Below are 25,335 nucleotides of genomic sequence, written 5' to 3'. Positions count from 1 at the left end.
TTCGGATAGTGGACATCGGGTCCATCTAGTATTTTTAAATAAAGCTACAAGTGCTAGAGATTCTATCCTTCTATCATCAGTAACACACTGTATCATGCTATAGAGCTGTATTATCAACAAATAGGACAATGGAGGCAGTTCAGTCTCCATTGTCTTCTGTGCAGCAGAACAATAATAGAAAATTATGGGATAGAGTTTTCACAGATTTTCTAATCTGCACTCAATTGCTGTGGTAATCTGTGGCATAGACATTGCATGTAATATCCATGAGTTGCTCAAGAGATAAAACAATAAGGTTTCATTTATACCACATTTGTGGTGCATGTGTGATATATACGCTGGGAAAATCTAAATTTTACACGTATTTGCCTCTAGGCGAATAACAAAATGTACACCAAAAGGATGTCTCTTTGGCAGACGTTACGTTGAGATACATTAGAAACCAGTAGGACCCAGGTATACCCATATACTGTTCGGAGAAGTCTGGCCAGAATTGGTCTTCATAGAAGAATCACGACCAAATAGCCATAACTTCAACATAGAAACAAGATCAAGGGAAAACATAGGAACTGGGATGCAGAGAAATGTCAGCAGGTGCTCAGGACTGAGGAGTCAAAATATGAAATATTTGGCTGTAACAGGACGTTTGTTCTCCGAAGGGCTGAAGAGCTGTACAATACCGAGTATCTGCAAGCAACAGTGAAGCAAGGTGGACATTCCTTGCAAGTTTGGGGTGCACTTCAGAAATGGAGTTGGAGATTTGGTCAGGATTAATAGGGTCCTCAATGCTCAGAAATACAGGCAAATACTTATCCATCATGCAGTATCATCAGGGAGGCGTCTGATTGGCTCCAAATTTTTCCTGCTGTAGGACAACTCCAAATATGCAGCCATAGGCATAACTTGAAGATTCTGGGCCTCAATGCAAAATCTGTAACAGGGTCCCCAACTATATTGCTTTATTCATACTACTAGGTTTACTATATGGAGAAGAGAGGCCTTATGGCCCCCCTAAGGGTCCTGGGCCCGGGTGCAACTGCATCCCCTATAGTTACGCCCCTGCATGCAGCCAATGTCACCAAGAAGTATTTTTAGTGTAAAGAAGAATAAGGAGTCCTGGAAGTGATGATATGGCCCCACAGAGCTCTGATCTCGACATCATCGAGTCTGTCTGGGACTACATGAAGAGACAGAAGTATCGGAACAAGCCGACATCCACAGAAGATCTGTAGTTCGTTCCCCAAGATGTTTGGAACAGCCCCCCTGCCAAGTTCGCTCAAAACGTGTGAGCAAGTCCAGTATTAGTGTATCTTCACGCCACCGGAAGCTAGGGGTTTGACAGGGCTTCCATGAGGAACACCCCCTGTCACACCCCTAGCTCCCGATTGGCTCAAGAGCTGAAGGTGCTAGAAGCGCTGAGCTGTAGCGCTGTGACATCAGGTACCCGGCTCCCCCTTTCCACCCCCCTGGCGCTCTGCCCTCTTTGCTGTCCTCCTCATGCTGTCTTTGGCCGCTGCGTATTACTGACAGTACCCTGCCGCAGTTGCCTCCATGGTGTCCTACACCTGAGCGAGGAGGCATGTCAGCAAGGCCTCCCTCACACAGGGCGTTTTCAGCAGCGTTTTCAGCCCTGTACTAAACGCTGTACAAGGCTCCCATTCATTTCAATGGGGCTACTCACACAGGGCTGAAAACGCTGCTGTGAAAAGCGCAGCATTTTGAAAGCACTGCATGTTCTATCTTTGGGCATTTTCAGCTGAGTCTCCCATTGAAATGAATGGGCAGCGTTTTCAGCTGGGCTGAAAACACAGCTGAAAAGGCAGCGTTTTGCAAACGCCCTGTGTGAGGGAGGCCTAAGTATCCCGCGGCGCTGTTGTCTCCCCGCAGTGACAGCTTGCAGTCTGGTGCCGCCGGCTGTCACTGTGTCCCCCCCCCCCTGCTGTCAACGCCGGAGACTTTACTGTTCCATGTGGGGAGGAGGGGGGTGCTCATGGGGCAGCATCGCTGCCAAAAGGCGCTTAACGGCCACTGTGGGCTCCCTGCTGCCGACCACGCTGTGCGCATGAAGACAGAGGGGGGTGCCGGCTTGGGAGCCAGCGGACAGGGAAGATGGCCCGCTACAGCTGCGACCACTCGCTCTACGTTACATTAATGAAGCTGTACCGTGTATGTTACTGGGCTGCCAGGACCTGCAGCCCAGGAAACTATGCGGCCAATCAGCATGAGGAGGCGTGACTCTCTGTCAATCTTGACTCCACCAGAGATTCCTGGTGGCATCAAGATACACTAATACCGGCAAGTCCTATCTTTTCTCACACGCAGTTCCTGCACTCGAGAAACACATCTGTGAGAACAAAGCCATTGAAACTAATGACTTCATTTTGTTCCGTTTTGCTGCGCGATTTTCACACCACACCACACCACAAAATCACTGTCGTCTGTTTAAGCCCTAATGCACCATATTTTAAACTTTTCTTTTTACCTCATTACTGTACTATAAGGCGGCTCCCAATTTTTGAATACCATTTGTGCGCAAGAGGTCAATGAAGCGATTAACCCCTGACGAACTCACTGAACAGCAGAGTCTGCAACAGTTTCCATGGGGCAAGATGAAAAATAGCTTTTGACTCATGGGGGTCTTTGCTTTCGTTTGGATCAGCACTATAGTATATTATGGTTGGTTTAGGTCTCTTTTCAGTCTTACAAACTATATACTATATAACAGTAATATTACTTACTAGGTGTTTAGTTGATATAACTAGAGGATGCACATAGGGACAATAACATTTTTTTTTGAGCCAATTAGAAAACTGCCCCTTTGGTTTATCAAAGGGCTTATTCACATGGCCGTTGGCGTTTTTATGTGCGGCCGCCGGAGCAGTAAAAACGCGTGAATGGGCGCACAAGGTTAACGTTTGTGCGCCCGTTTAGACGGCCTAAGCCTTGCGCATGTACACCGAGCTCAGCTAAACTGTTCTTCCCCTTGTCTCCTTCTCACCGGCTCTCTGCAAGGGTAGGAGGCAGGAGCTACTGTGCTAAGCTCCTGCCCCTTCTCCGCCCTTTGTCGCAGCTAGAAATGGAAGAGGGCGGGATCAGGCTGAGCTTAGCTCCGCCCCTCCATTGCAAACAGCCAGCAAGGGGCGGAAAGGAGCAGGGAAGGGTGTGGGAGTTTAGCAGTCATGCTGCTAAACTCCCTCCAACCTACCTACTCCGGCCGCTGTCATAGGCCCCCATAGGAGTCTATGCAGCCGCTGGAGGCGTAAAAACGCCCAGCCAAAATGCCCTATCTTGGCCAGCCAGGTGTTTTTACATGGCGGAAATATGCCCATGTGCACTGATGCATTGTAAACCAATGCATCAGAGGGGCAGCGTATACCGGTCGGCCGTGAAAACCCGACCGATATACGCCCGTGTGAATCGAGCCTTATATATTAGAACTAAAAGAACCTTCATAGAAAATATACAACACAAAGTACAATACAAAAATGTATAATATTTATTATTGGTGCAGTATGAAGAATATAAACATTGTATATAAAGTAAAAAGATACAAACAAACTAGCATTATAATAACAGTTATGGCTCAGTTCACATCTGTGTTAGGCCAGTCTAACACAGCCAGATTTGAACTGCGGATTCCGGGATGGTCGCTTGCGTGGATTCCCGCAGCAAAACACAGGCATTAAAAGCCATGTGGTTTCGATTTTCTTTTCCCTCACACTCATGGATACGTATTGCGTATTCTGCAAGCAGAAGAAAAATCGCAGCATGCTCTCTGTGCAGACAGCCTCTATTAAAGTCAAAGGAGGTGTTCGACTCGCAGCCCATGCAATTAACCTGCTAAGCGATTGCCCAAGAAATACAAACAACCCCCTCCCCCCCCCCCCCCCCTGTACTACACATGACCGCCTCCAAGCCTAGGAGGCCCTGCGCAATACAGGTTAGTGCCATACGCAGGGTCGATGGCCGGGCTCACAGCCGGAATTCGCTGCCGGTCTTTCACATGTGGAATCTGATTGGTTGTGTGAGCCGGGTCTTAGGTTTTCAGTTATAATTTGGTTTCTCTACTCCGTCTTTAGAGCAAAGAAATTGAATTAAAACGGAAATGAACTGATCTGTTTTTTCAACTATTGATATCAATGGGGTTTTTAAAAACAGAAAGCAAAAAAAAAAACCAAAAAAAAACCGCTTCTATTTGCTTCCGTTCCTTTTTTAAATGCAACAAATAGAGCAGCGTGCAGCGTTATTTGCTCCATTTAAAAAACAGAGCCCTAATGTAATGGAAGCAAACAAAAGCTTTCACTTTTCTTTCCATTTTTAAAAACCCCATTGAAATCAGTGTCTTTCGGTTTTAACTCTGTTTCTATGCTCCAAAAATGGAGTAGAGGAATGAAATTATAACTAAAGCCCTACTAACGCAGATGTGAAATATACGAGGCTGGGGCGGCAGTTGTCAGTCAATTAGATCGCTGGTGTAGATAGCTATTGCATGTAATATTCTCCATTTGAAAGAACTGTGATTTTTTATTTTTTTTTATATTGACAGCTGCCATGGGAGGCTTTGGACCATGGTATGAAGAAATGTATAGGTTCCAGATCCAGCGCTCTTATTTGGATACTGTGAGCTGAACACTTGGTGTGGAATTTGTGAACTTTTGTTTGGACCATGGCACCATGAATAATAACGTTAAAGGAGAATCATACACAGTATATTTACAAAATATGGAGAAATATTCACTTTACTTACATCTTTTAATCCCTTTTTATTTAAAAAACATGATGTATTTCACTAGGGTCAACCTCACAGTACAATTAGAAATATTTGGCAGGGTTCAGACATAAGGTTATGTTGTGCTAAAAGACTATGTCCACCTTGGCAAACAATTTTTTTCTACAGCTCCTATGTAGACCTATGCTTCTCCGTGGTAACAAACAACTAATACAACCTACGTTGTCTGATGTTTCTGTTGATGCCATACATCCTTATATATGTCCGCTACATCTTGGTAAAGTACATTCAGTAGATAATCATGAAAAAGGAGACAGAAAAAAGTATGACAGCTGGATCAGACTACACAGAGCATATCTGTAGTCTGTTACCATAGAGACACATAGAACTATATAAGAGCTGCAGAAACAAAATGGTAGGAAATGTTTAAATGAGTTTTCCAGGGAGAATACTACTGCTGACCTGTCCTCGTAATAGGTCATCAATAGTTGATCTGCTGGGGTCTGCCGCTTGGGACCCCGACCGTTCAGCTGAACGGGCGCATGCTGTCAGCGTCGCAAATACACAGAGGTCGGAGTGGAAGTCTCCGCGCCAACTTCTGTCTAGTGGCTGGCGCTCATAACTGCAGGCATGGCTCATTGAAATCAATGTGAGCTGTGACTGCAGTTACAAGTGCCAGCCACTACACAGAGGTCGGCTCAGAGACTTCCGCTCCGACCTCTGTATTTGCGACGCTGACAGCTTGTGCCCGCTCAGCAGATCGGTCAGGCCCCAAGCTACGGACTCCAGCTGATCAACTATTGATGACCGATCATCAGTAATATTCTTCCTGGAAAACCCCTTTAAATTTATGCAAAGTACCTTTGCTTTTAGTTTCAGGTGTATTAGAACAGTTAAAAAAACAATTTAGACTGAGGCCAGCCCCAGGAACTATGGCTTGTTGTATATTTTCAATTAAGGCCGTTAAAATGCAGAGCCATCCATGTAATACTTGATTAATCTGGAACAACTCCAGTAGAGAAAACCATATGCCTAGAAAAGAGAGTAAAAAGGGCATAACGAAAGGGGCACTCGTAATGAGACAGCCAATTAAGGTCTTGCTCGCCTAGCCCTGTTTTGGTGTGATTTGCTGGCGACTTCTTATTTTGCCCCTCCCTTCCTCAAAAAGAACAATCGGCTCCTAAATGTATGCTCACTTGAGGTAGATCTGTTGCAGAACATTTTCGTCAGTAAAAATGTATTCCGCAGGTGAATTTGGTTTCTAAAAGCCCCATGCACATACTGCAGGAACAATCAAACCAAATTACATGGATGTGTGTGCAGAGATTTTCTACTATAGCTTTGCCTTAGCTTATTTCTCCTTACATAGGGAGTCTGATTGAGACTGAATGACAGTGCTCAGAGGTGGGGCGACTCCATACTAAAGACCTACCTGCCCTTCATGCACTACCATACAGGCCCCATGCATTGGGCTCTGCATAAAACTTCCAGTTTTCATTGTGGACATGGTTCCCTAAATTTCAAAAGGAGAAACTAAATATAAACCAGCGAACTATGATAATCATCTTCAATGAGTAATGTATCACACAGGCAAAAAGTGGGGAAAAGCCCCCGGCATCCTAACACAGATATAAAACACAGCTTTATGAAAAAAATCCTTATTCTTTTTAGTCTCATTCAGTCTACTTTTTTGTCTGATGAACTAGTAGCTTCCTCTATGCTGCTGTTGTTGTCCTGGTTTCCGGCTATGAAGGGTTCTAAATTCTTGTCTTCCTCTTCCTCTTGCTGCAGTACATGCAAGTAATATTTCTGGTGGTCAAGGTAGGTTGTAAACAATTTTGAATATTCTGGATGACTCAGGAAAAAGTTTTTAAACTCCTCTACAAGAAATAGAATAAAATAAGCCATGAAGAATTTTGGTGCACAACCATATACATATTATTGCAGCATGTCATGTACATGAGGCAGACAAACATGGTATTCATTAGAAGACAGAGCTAAAAAAAAAAAAAAAAATGATTTTTACCCGTGGCTACTGCTTTTCAACATACTTGTACTACCTTTATTTTTTTATAATAAAGTCACATATTTTGCCTACTGTACTTCTAGATTTGTAGGTTGGTGCATATATAGTTAAAGAAGTTGTCCAGTTGTAAACTATCATTGGCCTATCCTTACGATAGGCCATCAATAGTAGATCAATGGGTGTTTGCAGCCCAGAATCCTTGTCCATCAGCTGTTTGCTAAGCCATTGCACTAATGCAATGAGCAGAATTCTGCAGCAAGCAGACAGCTCCTTTCCCACTGCAGTGGTGAGGCTTGGTATTGCAGGAAAAGTTCCCATTAAAGTAAGTAGAAACATTTTCTGTAATACCAAGTCGGTTCACTACAGTGAAACTGAAGCTGTCTGCTTATTTTAGAAAACAGCTCAGTACTTGAATGCAGCAGCCCCGCAAAGAGCTGATCGGTGGAGTCCCGTGCAGCGGACCCCCACCAGTCTACTATTAACCCCTTAGTGACGGCCCCATTGCCTTTTTACGTCCTGGCCTGCTGGGCTTAATTCCCAGAGGACGTAAAAACATGCCTCCTCTGGGAATGAAAGCCCTGCAGGCTCAGGACGTGATAGCTCCATGCTGCCGGTTACCGGAGGTAGCCGACAGCATGGAGCTGTCATCCAAGGCCGCAGGACCCCACTGCCGGTCACGTGATCACTGGTATCCAGTGGATACCGGCGATCGTGTTAAAGTCAATGTAAAGTAAATCAAAGTTAAAGTTTCAGCTCCCCTTACGGATCGGATCCGTAAGGGGAGATGAGAGTACTTTCCTCTGGTCCTCCGCGTTGTCTGGCGTCTTCCTTCTTCTCCCCAGACTCGCGGCCGGTGTTTGCGCATGCGCGCCAGACGCATTACGTCACGCGCATGCGCAGAGGGCCGGGAAGCCTGGAAAATTTAAAAACTCTCTGCTCCCGGCTAGTATAAGTAGCCGAGAGCAGGGAGCTGTCACCGGGAGCCCCTGTATGCGGTTCCCGGTCCATTGAATAGCAGCGATCATGTAAAAGTTAAAAAAACGTTGAAAAAAAAAAAGAAGAAAAAAAGGTTTGTTTTATCTCCTCTTATGGATCATATCCATATGGGGAGATGAAATTACGTACCTAAAGCCCCCAGATTTATCCGCGGACCTTGCCCGGCTTCTGCGCACGCGTCCATTGCCAAAATGGCGGACAAAGGCGCAAAAGCCGCAGATTGGCGGGGTAATTTAAAATCTCCCGGCATCTGGCTACTAAATGTAGCCAAGAGCCTGGAGATTTCATGGGGTGCCATGGTACACGTTTCCCAGTCACGTGATCGCCGTTATCCAATGGATAACGGTGATCACATAAAAGTAAAAAAAAAGGCTCAATTTTCACCTCCTGTCACAGATCGGATCCGTTAGGGGAGGTGAAATTACTTAAATAAGGTCACCGGTGATGTGCCCTGACGGGATCCTTATCCACGGACCTTTCCCCAGTTTTGGCGCATGCGCCCATCGTCAAAATGATGGACGCAAGCGCAGAAGCTGGGGAGGGCAAGAGGAAATTTAAAATCTCCTTGCTCCTGGCTACTGAAGGTAGCCAAGAGCTTGGAGAGGTCATGGGGGGCCGTGGCGATCACGTAAAAGTTAAAAGACAGTTAAAGTTTGACGCTCTGTTCAGTTTGGGCCCCGTTGTGCATTCAAACAGAAGATTAGGGCCACAATGGGTATGTTTCTGACCACGGGACAAATGGGGGTATCCATTTTGGGGTGAAAGTCTTTAATCCTATGTGTGCTGTACAAAAAAAACCTAATTTTTAAAATGACATAATTGCCAAAAAAACAAAAAGTCGTAATTTTTTCCTTCCGCTTTGCTTCGATTCATTTAAAAATGGTGGAGTCAAAATACGCAGTACACCCCTAGATGCATGTGTTAAGGGGTCATTTGTGGGGGTTCTCTATCGTTTTGGCCGCTCAAGGGGTCTACAAGTGGGCAATGGGGTGTAAAACGCCTTCAAGCAAAATGTCTGTTCTGAAAACCACCCACTGCTCCTTTCGGTTAGGGCCCCGCTGTGCATACAGACATAAGATTAGGGCCACAATGGGTATGTTTCTGAACACGGGACAAACGGGGATATCCATTTTTGGGTGAAAGCCTCCATTCATATGTCTGCTGTCCAAAAAAACCTGTTTTTAAAATCACATAATTGATAAAAAAACAAAAATCGTAATTTTTTACTTCTGCTTTGCTTCGAGTCATTCAAAAACTGTTGGGTCAAAATACGCAGTACACCCCTAGATTAATGCGCTATGAGGTGCAGTTTCCAAAATTAGGTCATTTTTGGGGGTCCTCTGTGTTTTGGCCACTCAAAGGGTCTACAAGTGAGCAATGGAGCCTAAAACGCCTTCAAGCAAAATGTCTGATCTGAAAGCCACCGGCTGCTCCTTTTGGTTTTGGCCCCGTTGTACATACGGACAGAAGATTAGGGCCACAATTGATATGTTTCTGAACACAGGACAAACGGGGGTATGCATTTTGAGGTGTAAATCCTATTACAGTTGAAAACATGAAAAAAATATGACAATTTTTTCAAAATGTTCCCAATATTGGCAATTTTAATAAACATACAGAAATTCTATGGGTCTATTTTTACCACCTAAATGAAGTACAACATTTGGCGATAAAACAATCTCAGAATCACTTGGATATGCAAAGCCTTTACGGAGTTATATGTTAAGTGACACGTCAGATTTCCAAAATTTGGCTCCGTCACTAAGGCGCAAACAGGCTTCTTCACTAAGGGGTTAACTATAGATAGGCCATCAATAGTTTCCAGTTGGATAACACAATTAATCTGACATTAATTTATGACAGCAGTAAATTTAAAGACTTGGTTTGGTTGAAGGCTTACAGTGTATAAGGGGGTTGTCTGGTTTAGAAAACTGGCTGAGAGTTCAACCACTTAGTGTTAAAGCCCAGTTGTGCCTTAATGATCAGGTCAAACTTTGGTAATCTGACATGTGTCACTTTAACATAGAAAAACTCCGAAGAGGTTTTGCATATCCAAGTAATTCTGACATTGTTTTTTTGCAACATATTGTACTTCATTTAGTTAAAAACAGACCAATAGTATTTGTGTATATTTATTAAAAGCGTCACAATTGGGAAAATTTTGAGAAAATGGTCATTTTTTAAACATTTTCTAATGCAAATGGTTGTCCATCTGGAAGCAATATTCAATTTACCTGCAGCACCATCACAGGAAAAGCAAACTTCAAGGCTCTTCAATCCATACAATCTGCTGCATACCTCATTCAGTATTGTATCGCCGTATACAACGCTCATATGAGTTTAGGGTTACTTTACCAATCATATAAAAATACATCGTTTTACTTCTAAATTGAAGACTCTTCAATAAGAAGCAGATTTGCGCATCATATAGTTGCCTTAGTAGATTTCTAGAAAACCCAACTTTAACGGCTTAATAGAAAATAAGGTTCTCTCTATCAGGGGCATAACCTAACCCCATAGTGACTAAGTCTGTTTGCGCCTTAATGACCAGGCCAAATTTTGGAAATCTGATATGTGTCATTTTAACATAGAATAACTCTGTAAAGGTTTTGCATATCCAAGTGATTCTGATGTTTTTTCACCACGTATTGTACTTCATTTAGGTGGTGAAAATAGACCGATAGAATTTGTGTATATTTATTAAAAGCACCACAATTCGGAAAATTTTGTAATTAATTGTCATTATTTCACATTTTCAACTGCAATATGTCAAATATGTGCAAACATACGGTACACATTTTTGCTAAGATATATATTTTCATCTGTTTACTTTATTCTGAAAGCACATTGGAAAAACATATGTTTTTTAACCATTTAGGAGACATACAAATTTAACATTAACATTTCGAGGATCATTTTGTTTTCCTACACCAAGCCAAGATTGCAAAGGCTCATAGGTGTCAGAATGATAGATACCCTCACACATGACCCATTTACAAAAATACACATCTTAATAATTAATATATTCACTGAGGGGTGTTAGGAGTATTTTGACGCCACAGTTTCTTTTCAGGAGTTAATGCAATTTAGAGGAGAAAAAATTAAAATTTTATATTTTTGCAAACATATTTTTAAAGATAGTTTTTTTTCTATAGTGCACAGGAAAATGAGGATTTGCACCCCAAAATGGATACCCCCACTTGTTCTGTGTTCAGAAACATACCCATTGTGGCCCTAATCTTATATATGTATGCACAATGGGGCCCAAAACTAAAAGGAACAGGCTTTCAGAACAGAAATTTTGCTTGAAAGTGTTTTAGGCTCCATTGCTCACTTGTAGAGCCCTAGAGCGGCCAAAACGATGGAGAAACCCCACAAATTACCACATTTTGAAAACTGACGCACATGTGCAGAAGACGGCGTTAGGTCCTAGAAGGACTTTCAGCTCCCCTTTTATGGATCCAATCCGTGTGGGGAGATAAAACTTTAACCTTCTCTAACTTTTCTTTTACTTTTATGCGATTGCCATTATTGGATAACCACAGTTGTGTGACCCATGACAACTCCAGGCTATCAGCAACCTCCGGCAGCCTTTACCAGAGAGCTGTCACTCACACAGCCCCCCGAGGCCGTAATCCCCAGCGTGAGCATTTTTTTTACGTCCCTGGGGATTGAAGCCCAGACACCCAGGATGTAAAAACACATATGGGTGGTCACTATGGGGTTAATGAGGGCCTGTTAGCTCTCCTGACTTGTCCATTTTAGTTAATACTTTTATTCTCCATAAAACATGTTACAACATAGTTTCTTAGAACTTTGTGTTGTGCTGTTCCTCTGTTATTCCTCTTGTGAAATGGGTGTGTCTCTACACAATCTGACTCTGTCAAGCACTGATTGGATAGTGTGAGAATGTCTAAGGACACGCCCCCAACTAGTAACACCAAGTGGTCAAGCTATTCATACCATAGAAGAGGGAGGAACAATAGAGGAATGGTACAACAAAGAGCTATAAGAAAAGCTGCTCCAAGGTTTCGACAATATGTGGAATACAATTATTTACCAAAAAACGGGCATGTCGGGCCTCTTGACAGCTCCTCTTTAAAGCCAGACAAATGGAGCAATCTTGCAATATATGGGCATCTATTTAAATTCTTCCCATGTCTACCACACCTCCAGAATAAGGGATGTTGCCTATGCCTATGATCACTGTATAAGCGATAAGGCATGGCAGAGCAGTAGCTCTGCCATGCCTTATGACAGCGATCATAGGCACAGTGCTGCAAGTCCCTCAGAGGGACTCGAATAGTGTAAAAAAAAGACAAGAAAAATGTAAAAAAAAAAGTTAAAAAACCCCCCTTTTTTACGCTTTTTCTAATATTAGCATAAAAAAAGGTAAAAAAAAAAAAATTAAAACCCCACATATTGGGTATTGACGCGTCCATAACGACGCGTACAAAAAGTTGAACATGCTTTTTATTTTGTACAACAAAAAGCGTAAAAAAAAACCGCTAAAAAACAGAGGCAAAATGCACATTTTTAGCATTTTGCCTCACAAAAAAATGCAATAAAAGTGATCAAAAAAGCTGTACATTCCCCAAAATAGTACCAATAAAAACTACAGCTCGTCTCGCAAAAAATAAGCCCTTATAGAGCTCCGCACATTAAAAAAAATTAAAAAGTTACAGGACTTTGAATGCAGCTATAGAGAAAAAAAAAAAAAGATTTCCAAAAAAAAAAGGCTTTTTATTGCAAAAAAGTGTAAAAACCTAAAAAAAAATAACAATTTTGGTATCGTTGTTACCATACCGACCCACAGAAAAAATTTAGTGTGTCATTTATGCTGCATGATTAACGCTCTAAAAAAAAAAAAAAAAAAATCTGTGTCAGAATTGATGCGTTTTCTCTCCCTGTTATCATAAAAAAAATAATAAAAGTTTTACGATATTGTCTATGTACCCAAAAGTGGCACCGATAAAAACTACAGCTCGCCACGCAAAAAACAAGCCCTTATACGGCCGCGTCGGTGGAAAAATTAAAAAGGTATGGCTTTTGAAAAATGGAGATAGAAAAACACCAAAAATCGCTTGGTCCTCAACGCCAAAATAGGCCATGTCATTAAGGGGTTAATTGCCTGCGGGTGTCCAATGCATCCCTATGGGGCACGGATCACGCGTGCGGGAAAACCGCTGCGGATCTGTCTCTGTGGACATGAGGCCTAAAGACTTCTGCACAGTGGGACAACTCCCCTCACATGCTCATACTACTGTCCGTTCTTCCATTCTTCACAGACATGACCAGCATGGGGGATTCCTCCTTATTAATGACAGATCCCCTTTGAATGTGTCATTTTGTGATGATATTGTATTATTTCTGGTCTTTCTTACCATAACAGAGTTTTCCTGACTCATCAGCATCCATATCTTGGAAAAGTTTGGAAACATCAAGGTCTGGAACGCCAAGTGAAGATCGTAACAGGGAACTGAATTCATTTTCTGTGATGCTGCCATCGCCATCAATATCAAATAACTAGGGTAAAGCAAAGCATTATAAAGGTTCGGTATGTGTTATATTTTGTAATTACTTCAGACTCAGCTGTATGTGATTATTATAGCTGTACAGAGGCAGAGAAAAGTAATAAGGGCCAAAGCCCACGGACAGATTTCTGCGGCGTTGTACGAGGCGAAACTCCGCGGCATTGCCCTGCAGCTATTAGGTTCTATTGAACCTAATAACTCAATTCCGCAGCGTGAAATAAACCACGGCATGTTCTAAATGACTATGGAATACGCACGGCCAGCTTCCATTGTAGACAAGGGAAGCCAGCCGTCACGCTATACTTCCACTGTAGCACAGCGGAAGTATCGCATGAATACGCAGCCCCGCCCACCATTGGCCGCATCATCTGACACTGCCGACACGTCGTGCGCTGTACTGTGAATGCGTGCCGGCCCTCCATGCGGGACGCGTACAGGATCCGGAGTGGTAAGTATGTGGGATTTGGGGGGGGGGGGGCGCCGTGGCGGACTCCGCTGCGATATTCTGCTGGCAGAGTCCGTCACGGCCGTGGGCATGAGCTCTACGGTTGGGTTTCACACGGCGTATTCCCGGCGGAAATCTCGCAGTTTGGCTGCAGCGAAAAAACGAGATTTCGGCTTCAAAACCCGCGGCCGCAACGAAAAAAAATGGACATGCTTTGGCCGGCGGATCCGTGCCGTAACGCCGGCTTTGCCGCAACGGATTTGCTCTCCCACGTGGACGAGATTTCTCAGAAATCTCGTCCACATGGCTGGTCAATTGCAAGATTAGCAGCCGTAGGCGGATTTGCCATTGCGAAATTCCGGACAGATTTTCTGCGGCAAATCTGCCCTGTGTGAACCCAGCCTAAGAGAAAAAAAAAAAAACTGCAGGACTCATCATCTCCAAGCCTATAGCAAGTGCTTTACACAAATAAACTGGATCCAGGGTTTGAGAGAACTTCTGATCAACCACATGTACACGAGTGGACAAAAATATGGAAACACCAAACAAAATGCATTGGATTTTAATCACTAGCACCGAGCTGCCCTTTTGACTCCTGCTTGGTGGGGAGCTTTCCACTAAATTTGTGTTTACTTCACCTCTTATCCTGCTCTGGGTGGTTTTGGGAGCCAGCTGGTAACAGAAGCTCAAACCCCTGACCCATGGAACCTTGTTGCTTGGTCAGATGTTCACTTTTACCCAGCAGCATATGGGGCATATATATTACCTCCAAAAAAAAAATCGGTTTCTTTATATCTTATTGAAATATGATTTATAATCCCAAGGCATGTATTTCGTACAGTGTTTCCATATTTTTGTCCACCCCCTGTATGTCTTATGTAAGCACAGCAGTAATACTCATATGACTTACAAATGTTATACAGAATGTTATTTATCTAAGAACTTCCAGTTTTGCTCTGTAAGGCCTTAGTCACACGAGCGTTTTTTCACGCGATTTGCGGATCGCATGACGGATGCGCATCCACAAATCGCGTGACCGGTGCGCGCAAGTCGCCCGCAAATCGCCCGAAAATCTGCTCCTAGCCGCGTTTCATTAGAAACAGGCCGGAGCTGTCCAGCGCATTGCATTCAATGGAGACGGCAACAGAGCCGGCTCCATTTAAAGCAATGCGCTGCGGGCGAGCCCGGGATGAATTGTCGGGAAGGGCTTAAAGGGGTTGTCCCGCGAAAGCAAGTGGGTCTATACACTTCTGTATGGCCATATTAATGCACTTTGTAATGTACATTGTGCATTAATTATGAGCCATACAGAAGTTATCAGAAGTTTTTCACTTACCTGCTCCGTTGCTAGTGTCCTCGTTTCCATGGAGCCGTCTAATTTTCAGCGTCTAATCGCCGGATTAGACGCGCTTGCGTAGTCCGGTCTTCTTGTTTTCTGAATGGGGCCGCTCGTGCCGGAGACCGGCTCCTGGTAGCTCCGCCCCGTCACGTGCCGATTCCAGCCAATCAGGAGGCTGGAATCGGCAATGGACCGCACAGAAGCCCTGCGGTCCACCGAGGGAGAAGATCCCGGCGGCCATCTTCAGCAGGTAAGTAAGAAGTCACCGGAGCGCGGGGATTCAGGTAAGCGCTGTGCGGTGTTCTTTTTTAACCCCTGCATCGGGTTTGTCTCGCGCCGAACGGGGGGGGGGTTGAAAAAAAAACAAAAACGTTTCGGCGCGGGACAACCCCTTTAAATATATAAGCCCTTCCCTGCAATTCATCCTAAAATGTGTAAAAATAATATATATATATATATATATATATATATATATATATATATATATATATATATATATATATATATATATATATACACACATATACACACATATACATATACATATACATATACATATACACACACACACACACTCACCTTCTCCCGGCAGCCGGAGCTCTGCGCGGCCGTCCTGCAGTGGGTGTGAAGGGGGTGTGAGTCAGACCTGCCCCCTGATTGGCTCAGCGCTGAGCCAATCAGAGGCATGTCTCACTCACACCCATTCATGAATGGATTTGAGTCAGACCTGCCCCTGATTGGCTCAGCGCTGAGAGGCAGCAGTCACTCACCCATTCATGAATTCATGAATGGGTGTGTGAGTGAAACCTGCCTCTGATTGGTCAGGGCTGTGACCAATCAGAGGCAGATCATTCAGCAGGCGGGGATTTTAAAGCCCCGCCGGCTGAATAGTGCCGAGAAGCAGTTCAGGAGGACTGACAGCGGCCGCGGCTGGACTCCGGCTGCAGCGGAAAGGTGAGTATACAATTTTTTTTTATTTTAACACATTTTAGGATGAATTGCAGGGAAGGGCTTATATATTTAAGCCCTTCCCGACAATTCACCCCGCGCACGCCGGCAGCCCATTGCTTTCAATGGAGGCGGCTCCATTGAATTCAATGGGCAAACATTGTTCTTCTCTGTTACAGCTGTGGCAGAGAAGAATGATTTGTCTTCTATATGTTCTCAATGGGGTCGGCGCTGCTGCCGCCGGCCCCATTGAGCGCATATAGAGAAGAGAACAGGAATCGCAGATCGCAGATAGGTGCGATCTGCGATTTCTGTTCTATAATTTATCGGACGAGCGCATAAAAAGCGCTCATGTGTCCGATACCATTGCAAAGCAATGGTTTAAAAAAAATAAATAAATAAATCGCCGGACGCATGCGCATGCGCAAATCGCGACTAAAAACGCCCGTCTGACTAAGGCCTAAGTGTTAACATTTCCATTAATGATTCTTTTTTTTTTGCAATTTCGCCATTTGTAAGGCTGCTGAAATGATTTTTGTGACAGAGAAGTCACAAGATTTTGAAGGGTGCAAAAGTAATTTTCCCTCTGTATTTTAGTGTTACTTAGGGATATACATGGTTAAATTGTTAAAATGGCTCAGATTTTTGAAGTATCTACATATAGTGTCGGGTTATGGTTTGGGTTGGCAGGTTTTTTATTTTTATTTTAACCCAATAGTAACTTTGGGTTTTCTTTGTAGATTTTAGATGTGTTTACTAATTTTTATAGAAAAAAAATTTGCACACAATTTTCCTTTGAGGTCATAAAAAGCTTTGTTGAACATTAGGAACTCCAAAGAGAGGGCAAAATAGCCCTCTGTGGTGACATTAATAACAAGTAGAACTGTTCTGGGCCTGCTAAAACCCTTACAGACTAAGGGTGCGTTCACACGAGCGCATAAACGGCGCGTTTTTGCGACCATCTGAGGCAATGGTTTCGAATGTATTCGTTCACATGGGCGATTTTACGGCGCGTAAAAACGGCAACCCGAAAAAAACCCGGAACATATGCGACCGAAATACGAGCCAACGCATATTCGATGGCTGAAAAGATAGTTTGCAAAGTAGGAAGAAACGAAAATACGCTTTCTAGCTCTGGTCTTGATCGGCGAAAAACGTTCTCTTGGGCGATTATACGTTGCGCTCGTGCGAACGTAAATACGCCTACGCTCGTGTGAACGCACCCTGAGGGTGAAGTCACACGAACGTATATCGGCTCGGTTTTTACGCCGAGCCGATATACGTCGTCCTCGTGTGCGGGGGGGGGGGGGGGGGGGGGAGGATGGAAGAGCCAAGTGCAGGAACTGAGCTCCTGCCCCCCTCTCCGCCCCTCTGCACTATTTGCAATGGGGAGAGGTGGGGCGGGGCTAATTCTTGGAATTTAGCCCCACCCCACCTCTTCCCATTACAGCGGGAGCTCAGTTCCTGCTCCTGGCTCTTCCATCCCCCCCCCTGCACACGAGGACAACGTATATCGGCTCGGCGTAAAAACCGAGCCAATATACGTTCGTGTGACTTCACCCTCAGAACATCATCTGGTCCAATAGAGGCAATGTATGGTCATAAACAGCTTTGCTTCCTTCTAATGTAAACAAAAGAGTTCTCATTCACCGAAAGCAAACTAATATCTTGTAAATGGTGAGGAAATATATTATTAAGTTTCAGAACTTTTTATTTATTGGGTGACTAAGATTTAATTGTATATAGAGCAGAAAATTACAACTGAGACCACTGTACGTCTGTGTGTGTGTGGGGGGGGGGGCTTGTCGTGTGGTTGCATAACGCATATTTTTCACATGCATAATATATATAGCTTGTACTTTGCATTGCAGAATATTGTTTGTACTTATATTTCATCATAGCCTCAGCTTATGCAAGGTTCTGCAATTATAAGCCTAGGGTCACACGGGGCGGATTGCCGTCGGAAATCTCGCGGTTTGGCCGCAGCAAAAACCGCGAGATCTCCGCCGGCAGAGCCGCCGCGGTTTAAGCCGCGGCGGCTTTGAAGCAGTCCGGCCGCTTGCTCTTCCGTTGCGGCCGGCGCTCCCAAAGAGGAGAGCGCGGCCGCAGCGGAATGCAAAAAAGAATGAGCATGCTGCTTCTTTTGAAACCGCGGCTGCGGCCGCCGCAGCCGCGGTTTCAACCGGATTTACCGCAGCGGATTAGCCGTCCCGTGTGGACGAGATTTCTGAGAAACCTCGTCCACATGGCTGGCTAATCCCGGGCTTAGCGGCCGCGGGCGGTTTTGCCGCGGGCGGATCTGCTGCGGCAAAACCGCGGCAAATCCGCCCTGTGTGACCCCAGCCCTAAGGGTTAAACTGTACAGAAGGGATGTGATTTTACCAAGCAGATCTTCAGCAAGTTTTGCAGAGTGCATCAGTTTTTGCAAAACTAAATTCTAGCAGTTTTTTGCAAGGCATCACAATCCCCGGGAATGTGGGAGGAGCCAGGCACCAGGCAGAGTAGAGTTGCTTGTGGGATGGGGGAGAGAGAAGAACAACCTAGCAGGTGAGTGCAAAGACCAGAAACCCAGAATCTTCACCCGCCCTGCCATGTTTTCTTTGTGCCCAATATGCAATGAATAGAACGCCTTAATTTCAATGGGTTCGTTCACGTGCGCATATCTGCCGTGCAAATTTGCAAACAAAATAGCTGCATGCTCTATCTTCCTGTGGGTTTGCACAGGGAAATAGCAGATATAGAACTATTAGACCTAATTACCCATTTCAATGAATAGGAGTATGGTTGCAGGTTTGTTTGCACAATTTGTGCACACAAGTAGTACAGTAAGACATGCATTTGCGCATGCAAGTATGCAACATCAATTCTGCAAATATGTGGCGTAAATGTGCACATAACTGCACTCATGCCCATGTGATAACTTTGATAAGCTTAGTCCTCGTGGCTCTGAATCTATCGCCTTTGATAGTTTTAAGCCTCTGACTGCTGGATAGTCATGTTTGCTGGCATCAAAGAATCTTGGGGTGTGTTGAGGGGCATTTTATGCTTAGTTTGCATCCTGAATGTAAGGTGAGTGCAAGATTGAGGGATAGATCAGCCTCTTGCAGTCACATCCAAGTCCCGGGACTGGAGAATGTGTACAGGACATAAGGCTAGCAAGGATTAGAGTAAGAAGGCCACTTTATTTCCCATCAGCACCACTCTTGTATGTTTTGCAGTGCATTCCCATTCAAGTTCATGGGCCTAATCTACAGTATCAGTCATAGTGCAGGGTCATAGACAAAGAATGGGCTGTTTTTTGGGTTTTTTTGTGGGGGGGACACACACGGCATCTTTACTAACCCTGGACAACCATTTTAAGATCTACTGTGTTCCTTATGATTTTGTAAAGAAATGCAAATAAATCTAACAGGTGGCATCACTACCTTTCAAGGTAAATGCATGACTTCTATAAAGTCTGGTGTTTATCAGTAGCATTAGGTTATAAGGCAGGGGTGTAGAATCTGTGTCCCAGGATGGCTATTAATGTGGCCCAACACATAGGGAAGGAGGCATCTGGAGGAGGCGAGGCTGCAGGCGGTACCTGGCAGTGGCAAGCATTTGCTGTGATTGAATCCCTCCAGGTCCAGTGTGATTCCCCTTCTTGTCCTTGCAAGTTCTGACTGCTGCCAATCCAGTAACAAGGTGAGGACGAGAGACGTGGTCTCATAGTGGACGGCCAACGCTGTGTCCCCTGTTGTCAGAAATGGCCCATGGCTGTAAACTGCATGCGAGTCTGCACAGGCTTCTGCGTCTAGGCTTGCATGCATGGTCTCGCAGCAGCGGGGGTTATTTGCAGGATGATTGGGGTTGTTGGTTGGACTGTGGAGGTTGATGGAAGCTGTATGGAGTACTGTGGAGGACTATGGGAGTTATGTGGAGGATGATGGGGGTTGTTAGGAGGACTGTGGATTAGGATTATTAGGGGAGGATTTTTTTGCTCATCTGTGGTGGCAGATATCCCTACAGTTATGCACAGACCTCTTGTTTGCTTATCAGATTGTGTATTTACTATTCAGCCCAAGACAACTCCTCTTCTCTGCCCCAGAGATGCCAAAGGTTTGTTATGTGGTAATGTAATATTGCAGGCTGGCGAGACCCTGCTGTAAGTGAAAAGGAAGTTGAATTTGTTGCCCGGTGGGGTATATAAATAAGATGTACATCACAGCACGGGGAGTTTCTTTGGGTGAAGCTTTTAGTGAAGTACAAAGTAATGTACATGGAGGACAAGACACACTGCTGCCTGTGGTTGACCCCCGTGAAGTCCAGCAGACCTCTTTACGTGTAGCTGAGAAGAGTCCAGGACTTAGCGACTTGGCGTTGCCCGGCGAGGTATATCGGTGGGGAGGACGTCACAGCATGGGGTACTGAGTTTCTAGGAGTGAAGCTTTTCGCAAAGTACGCAGTAGTGTAAATAGAGAAGACGCACTGCTGTTTGCAGTTAACCGGCGTGAAGTCCAGCAGACCTGATCTCTTTATGTGTCGCTTAGCAGAGTCATGACTTAGCCTGGCTGCACACGAGCGGGTGGGATTCCGCTGTGGGCACCCTGTTCCCAGCTGGCATTTAACCCTTTCCAATCCAATTTGTATCCTGGTTTTCCTAGGGGGCTTACACTTTTTCTGCCGTTATATAACGGCGCTATCTGCTGGCTAAAGCCAGTACTGCATGAGGTGACACATTGGATAGGCTCCGACAGCAGAGAGGCTGGCAATATACAGTAAGAGAACCCCGACGGACGTCTTTCAACATCGGAGCTGTATAGCCTTAAATCATAATGTCTTCAGATGTCAGACAGTGGATTGGAAAGGGTTAAGGGTACCCATCATTCCTTCTGCTCTTCTGTACTGCGGATTTTGCTGTGGGCACCCTGTTCCTGGCTGGCATCCACACGCAAGTCTCATTTCTTCTTGTCTTCTGTACTGCAGAGTCCGCTGCGAGCATCCTGTTCCCGGCCAGTATTCACGGGTATCTCTCATTTCTTCTTTTCTGTACTGTGATTTCCGCTGCCGAGACCCCGTTCCCAGCTGGCATCCACGCGTACCTCATTTCTTCTCTTCTGTAGTGCGGATTCCTCTGTGGGCACACTGTTCCCAGCTGGCATCCACGCGTACCTCATTTCTTCTCTTCTGTAGTGCGGATTCCTCTGTGGGCACACTGTTCCCAGCTGGCATCCACGCGTGCCTCATTTCTTCTCTTCTGTCCTGCGGATTCCTCTGTGGGCACACTGTTCCCAGCTGGCATCCACGCGTACCTCATTTCTTCTCTTCTGTAGTGCGGATTCCTCTGTGGGCACACTGTTCCCAGCTGGCATCCACGCGTACCTCATTTCTTCTCTTCTGTCCTGCGGATTCCTCTGTGGGCACACTGTTCCCAGCTGACATCCACGCGTACCTCATTTCTTCTCTTCTGTAGCACGGATTCCGCTGCGGGCACCCTGTTCGCAGCCGGCATCCCTTGTGTACCTCATTTCTTCTCTTCTGTAGTGCGGATTCCGCTGCGGGCACCCTGTTCGCAGATGGCATCCCTTGCGTACCTCATTTCTTCTCTTCTGTCCTGCGGATTCCGCTGCGGGCACCCTGTTCGCAGATGGCATCCCTTGCGTACCTCATTTCTTCTCTTCTGTACTGCGGATTCCACTGCTTGCATCCTGTTCCCGGACAGCGTTCACACGTACCTCTCATTTCTTCTTCTCTTCTGTACAGCGGATGGCCCGCATGGCTCGCCGTCTTCAATGGAAGTCGTTCACGCAGAATCTGTTTAAAAATAGAGAATGTTGCAAACTTTCCTCCGCGAGCGGAAACAAATCACAATTGATTTCCGCTCGTGTGCAGAAAATTCGCTTTTCCATAACATGCTATGGAAGTTATTTGCTGCAGATGCCCGCTCCGGATTCCACAATTCAAATGCGGTTGTGCAGCCGGCCTTAAGTGTACCAGGTGATTGCATCCTCATCCTACCGAGGTAGATGAAAGCGTTTCCCTGGCTGTCAGCCTGACAGAAACGTGATTACCTGCCTGCAGCAATTAAAGTTTGCTCAGTGAGCCCCTGCCATCTGCAGGTATGTTTTATCCACCTCTGGAATATTCCTACTTCTGGACCTGGTTCCATCCACCACCCAGTCTGCACGGTCAGACCCCCATTACACTCCACTAGGGCCTGTGCATAGGATGGGCGTACCCATGAGTTACATACAGACACTTTCAGCCGTGGTGCCTTATGTAAAGGTGTCAGTCCTACCTTGTGCACCACAGTCTAGGATTCTTTTTGCACTATGGAATTTATGCCCGCCTGATACTTCAGTGCGCGACTCGGTATGTCTCTAATGTGTGAAGAAAAGGAAATGCACATTACCTAGAAGGAAAAAAACCTACCTGCCTGAAGGCCTAAAGCAATGTATGAAGGTTGCCCAGACAACAGATGGAAGGTCCAGATTAAACAGGTATTACCACATTAGAAACAAAGGTCACCCAAACCTTCAGGTTATCATTAGGTATATTATATGGAAAAAGCAGACGGACTCTCCATTAATAGAAAGCTATATCGCTCTAAATAAAACTAAAAGTCCAATGGATTAAAGCAAGGTGATTGGGTAAAAAGGCTAAACATGGACTTTTTAATAGACATGAAACCGTAGCCATGAAATATACAGAAAATACTCCATCACACAGATTAGAAGAGAAGTACGGCTGCAGAATCCAACTAGTCTGCCCCGTTTTCCCCATCAGTTTTGGGATTTGGTTTCTGTCCTTTTTGATGGGTTCATGGTCATTGAGGTTTTTACACCCTTGGTAAAATGGTTGGAGCCTTCCCGTATGTCCTCCAGGACATCATAAAAGGGGGACCTTCCACTTATGACAGCCCTCACTAATGGGCCAAAGCAGAGAGGTACGAATTACGCTGGTCGTAATACTACAGAGGGACGTACCGTATTTTTCGCTTTATAAGACGCACCTGGGTTTTAGAGGAGGAAAATAGGAGAAAAATATTTTGAACTCCCCAGACCAGGCAGTGAGGGAGGTATTACAGGAGAAATAAACATCAGTAGTACCGCCTCGGAATGAAGTATATGCCACTAGGTGAAGCTGTCATTCAGGACCCAGGAAAGCTGAGTATACATGTAATTGTGATCTCATTACTTGTCATCCAGCTTTCCAGGAGCCCTGAATCCCACGTTGAATAGTTATGGGAATGCATGTGGTATGCATGCTTGCATAACTCTGCAGTTGGCATTCCGGATCCTGGAAGAGCTGAGTGACAATGTAATGATTCCATTAGTTGTCACCCAACTTTCCAGGAACCCTGCATGGCATGTCTCATTATGGTTATGAATAACTAGGCACAAATATTTACACCATACAGGCAGCTCTTTCTCCCTCTCCTATGTAGCTTGCAGATGTGAGAGTGTCTGTACATACAGCTGACTGCTGAGGCAGGGGGGAGCAGCAGCTCCCTCTCACTAATCAGCTGTTGTATGGGTGCTGGTGTGCAGCGGACCTGCTATCTTTATCACACTGTCAGCAATATAGCAGGAGCTGCCTGTCTGTATAGTAGCTTCCTGCTCCTCCCTCGCCCCCAGCAATCAGCTGTTGTACAGGCGCTCTGCTCCCTGCTCCTCCCCAGCCCCCAGCAATCAGCTGTTGTACAGGCTGCTCTGCTCCCTGCTCTCCCTTGCCCCCAGCAATCAGCAGTTGTACAGGTGCTCTGCTCCCTGCTCCTCCCCCGCCCCCAGCAATCAGCTGTTGTGCGGCCGCTCTGCTCCCTGCTCCTCCCCGCCCCCAGCAATCAGCTGTTGTGCGGCCGCTCTGCTCCCTGCTCCTCCCCGCCCCCAGCAATCAGCTGCTGTACGGGCCGCTCTGCTCCCTACTCCTCCCCCGCCCCCAGCAATCAGCTGTTGTGCGGCCGCTCTGCTCCCTGCTCCTCCCCGCCCCCAGCAATCAGCTGTTGTGCGGCCGCTCTGCTCCCTGCTCCTCCCCGCCCCCAGCAATCAGCTGTTGTGTGGCCGCTCTGCTCCCTGCTCCTCCCCGCCCCCAGCAATCAGCTGTTGTGCCGCCGCTCTGCTCTACTGCTGTGCCGGCTTTGTATGCAAACGGCCGTCAGCTCAGTGAGAAGGATAGGCGAACCTTTTCAGCTCCGGCCGGGACTGATCTCGGCACGTTCGCTCTATAAGACGCACTGACTTTTTCCACCCAACTTTGGAGGGGAAAAAAGTGCGTCTTATAGAGCGAAAAATACGGTATATGGCTGGCCACAACTTCCCCTAGAGATAACTGTGGATCACTGGGGGTTTCAGAAGGCAAAACGGATCACTGCGCCATTTTCATTTTAAAGGATGTTGTCACGGCAACACAACCTGTTTAATGTAATTAAAGGTTTCAGTCCTGTCCCCTCTGTCTACAGTATATTCAGTTCCTCAAACTAAGAGCTGATTCACACAAGCACATTTGCGCAGTGTATGCAACACGCAGTGAATAGAACCCATTGATTTTAACGGGTTCGCTCACAAGTGTATTTTGCGTGCGCATTTCATTTTCCCCCTAAAAAAAAATATGCAGCATGTTCTATTTTCATGTGTATTATTCAATGTGTTTTTTAATAAGAAGGTATTTTCTCTCTCAGCGATGCTGCGAGACTGAAAAATCTTTGGGCAATTCCTCACATGGAATCACCAATTAGTTTCTATGAGATCGTTAAAAACATGGTCTTGCCTCCACATGCCATGCGGTGTGAATGAGAATGCAATGTGATCTGTTGGGTTTTTGGACTTTTGCTAGTGACGATTGGGTTAGAAGAGGAAGAGTTCCTATTTTTGTTGAGTACGAGTACTTTCTCTCCCTTCAGTCAATTGTTTCTAATGTTTTTTTTATCAGTGTCCATCCATCCTTGTGTTAGCATTTAACACTGGCTCGGACTACAATATTTTAATGAGATTTAGGGTGCCTGTCCACGGGCGCGATTTGCCCGCGAATCACGCCCTCTGAAGCTTTCCATAGCCACTGCTATGGAAAGCGCCGGCACAATGTCCACGAGTGGAGAATCATTGCGATTCTCCGCTCGCGGCGGGCAAGTCGTAGCATGCTGCGAATTGCCCCGATTCTCCGCAGTCAGCCTATCAGATAGGGCTGACCGGCAGAGATTCGGCGGCGGCTCCCGCGGTGGACCTTCGCTACGGGATACTGCAACACCGCGGACAGTTTAGATTTGCATATATGAATAGTTTTTTCTCAGTGATAGAAAAAAAAATAAAACAGCATGCCAATGCATTATTGCTGCCACATGGA

At 45.5% G+C, this 25,335-nt stretch overlaps 1 protein-coding gene across 3 annotated transcripts in view; it reads right to left on the bottom strand.

Annotated features, from left to right (window-relative positions):
* Nucleotides 1-3,473: 3,473 nt before the first annotated feature.
* LPCAT2 (lysophosphatidylcholine acyltransferase 2) overlaps nt 3,474-25,335 on the bottom strand; it is a 66,799-nt gene continuing 44,937 nt past the window's right edge. For all 3 annotated transcript variants that reach the window (XM_066583889.1, XM_066583887.1, XM_066583890.1), the window contains exons 14-15: nt 13,136-13,277; nt 3,474-6,609 (exon numbers count right to left, since the gene is read on the bottom strand). In XM_066583889.1, coding sequence (XP_066439986.1) covers nt 6,407-6,609; nt 13,136-13,277 — 345 coding nt within the window. In that variant the 3' untranslated portion in view covers nt 3,474-6,406. The remainder of the gene's footprint in view (nt 6,610-13,135; nt 13,278-25,335) is intronic.

This window comes from Eleutherodactylus coqui, chromosome 11, assembly GCF_035609145.1.
Source record: "Eleutherodactylus coqui strain aEleCoq1 chromosome 11, aEleCoq1.hap1, whole genome shotgun sequence".
NCBI lineage: Eukaryota > Metazoa > Chordata > Amphibia > Anura > Eleutherodactylidae > Eleutherodactylus > Eleutherodactylus coqui.
This window is presented reverse-complemented; position numbering and strand designations above follow the sequence as displayed.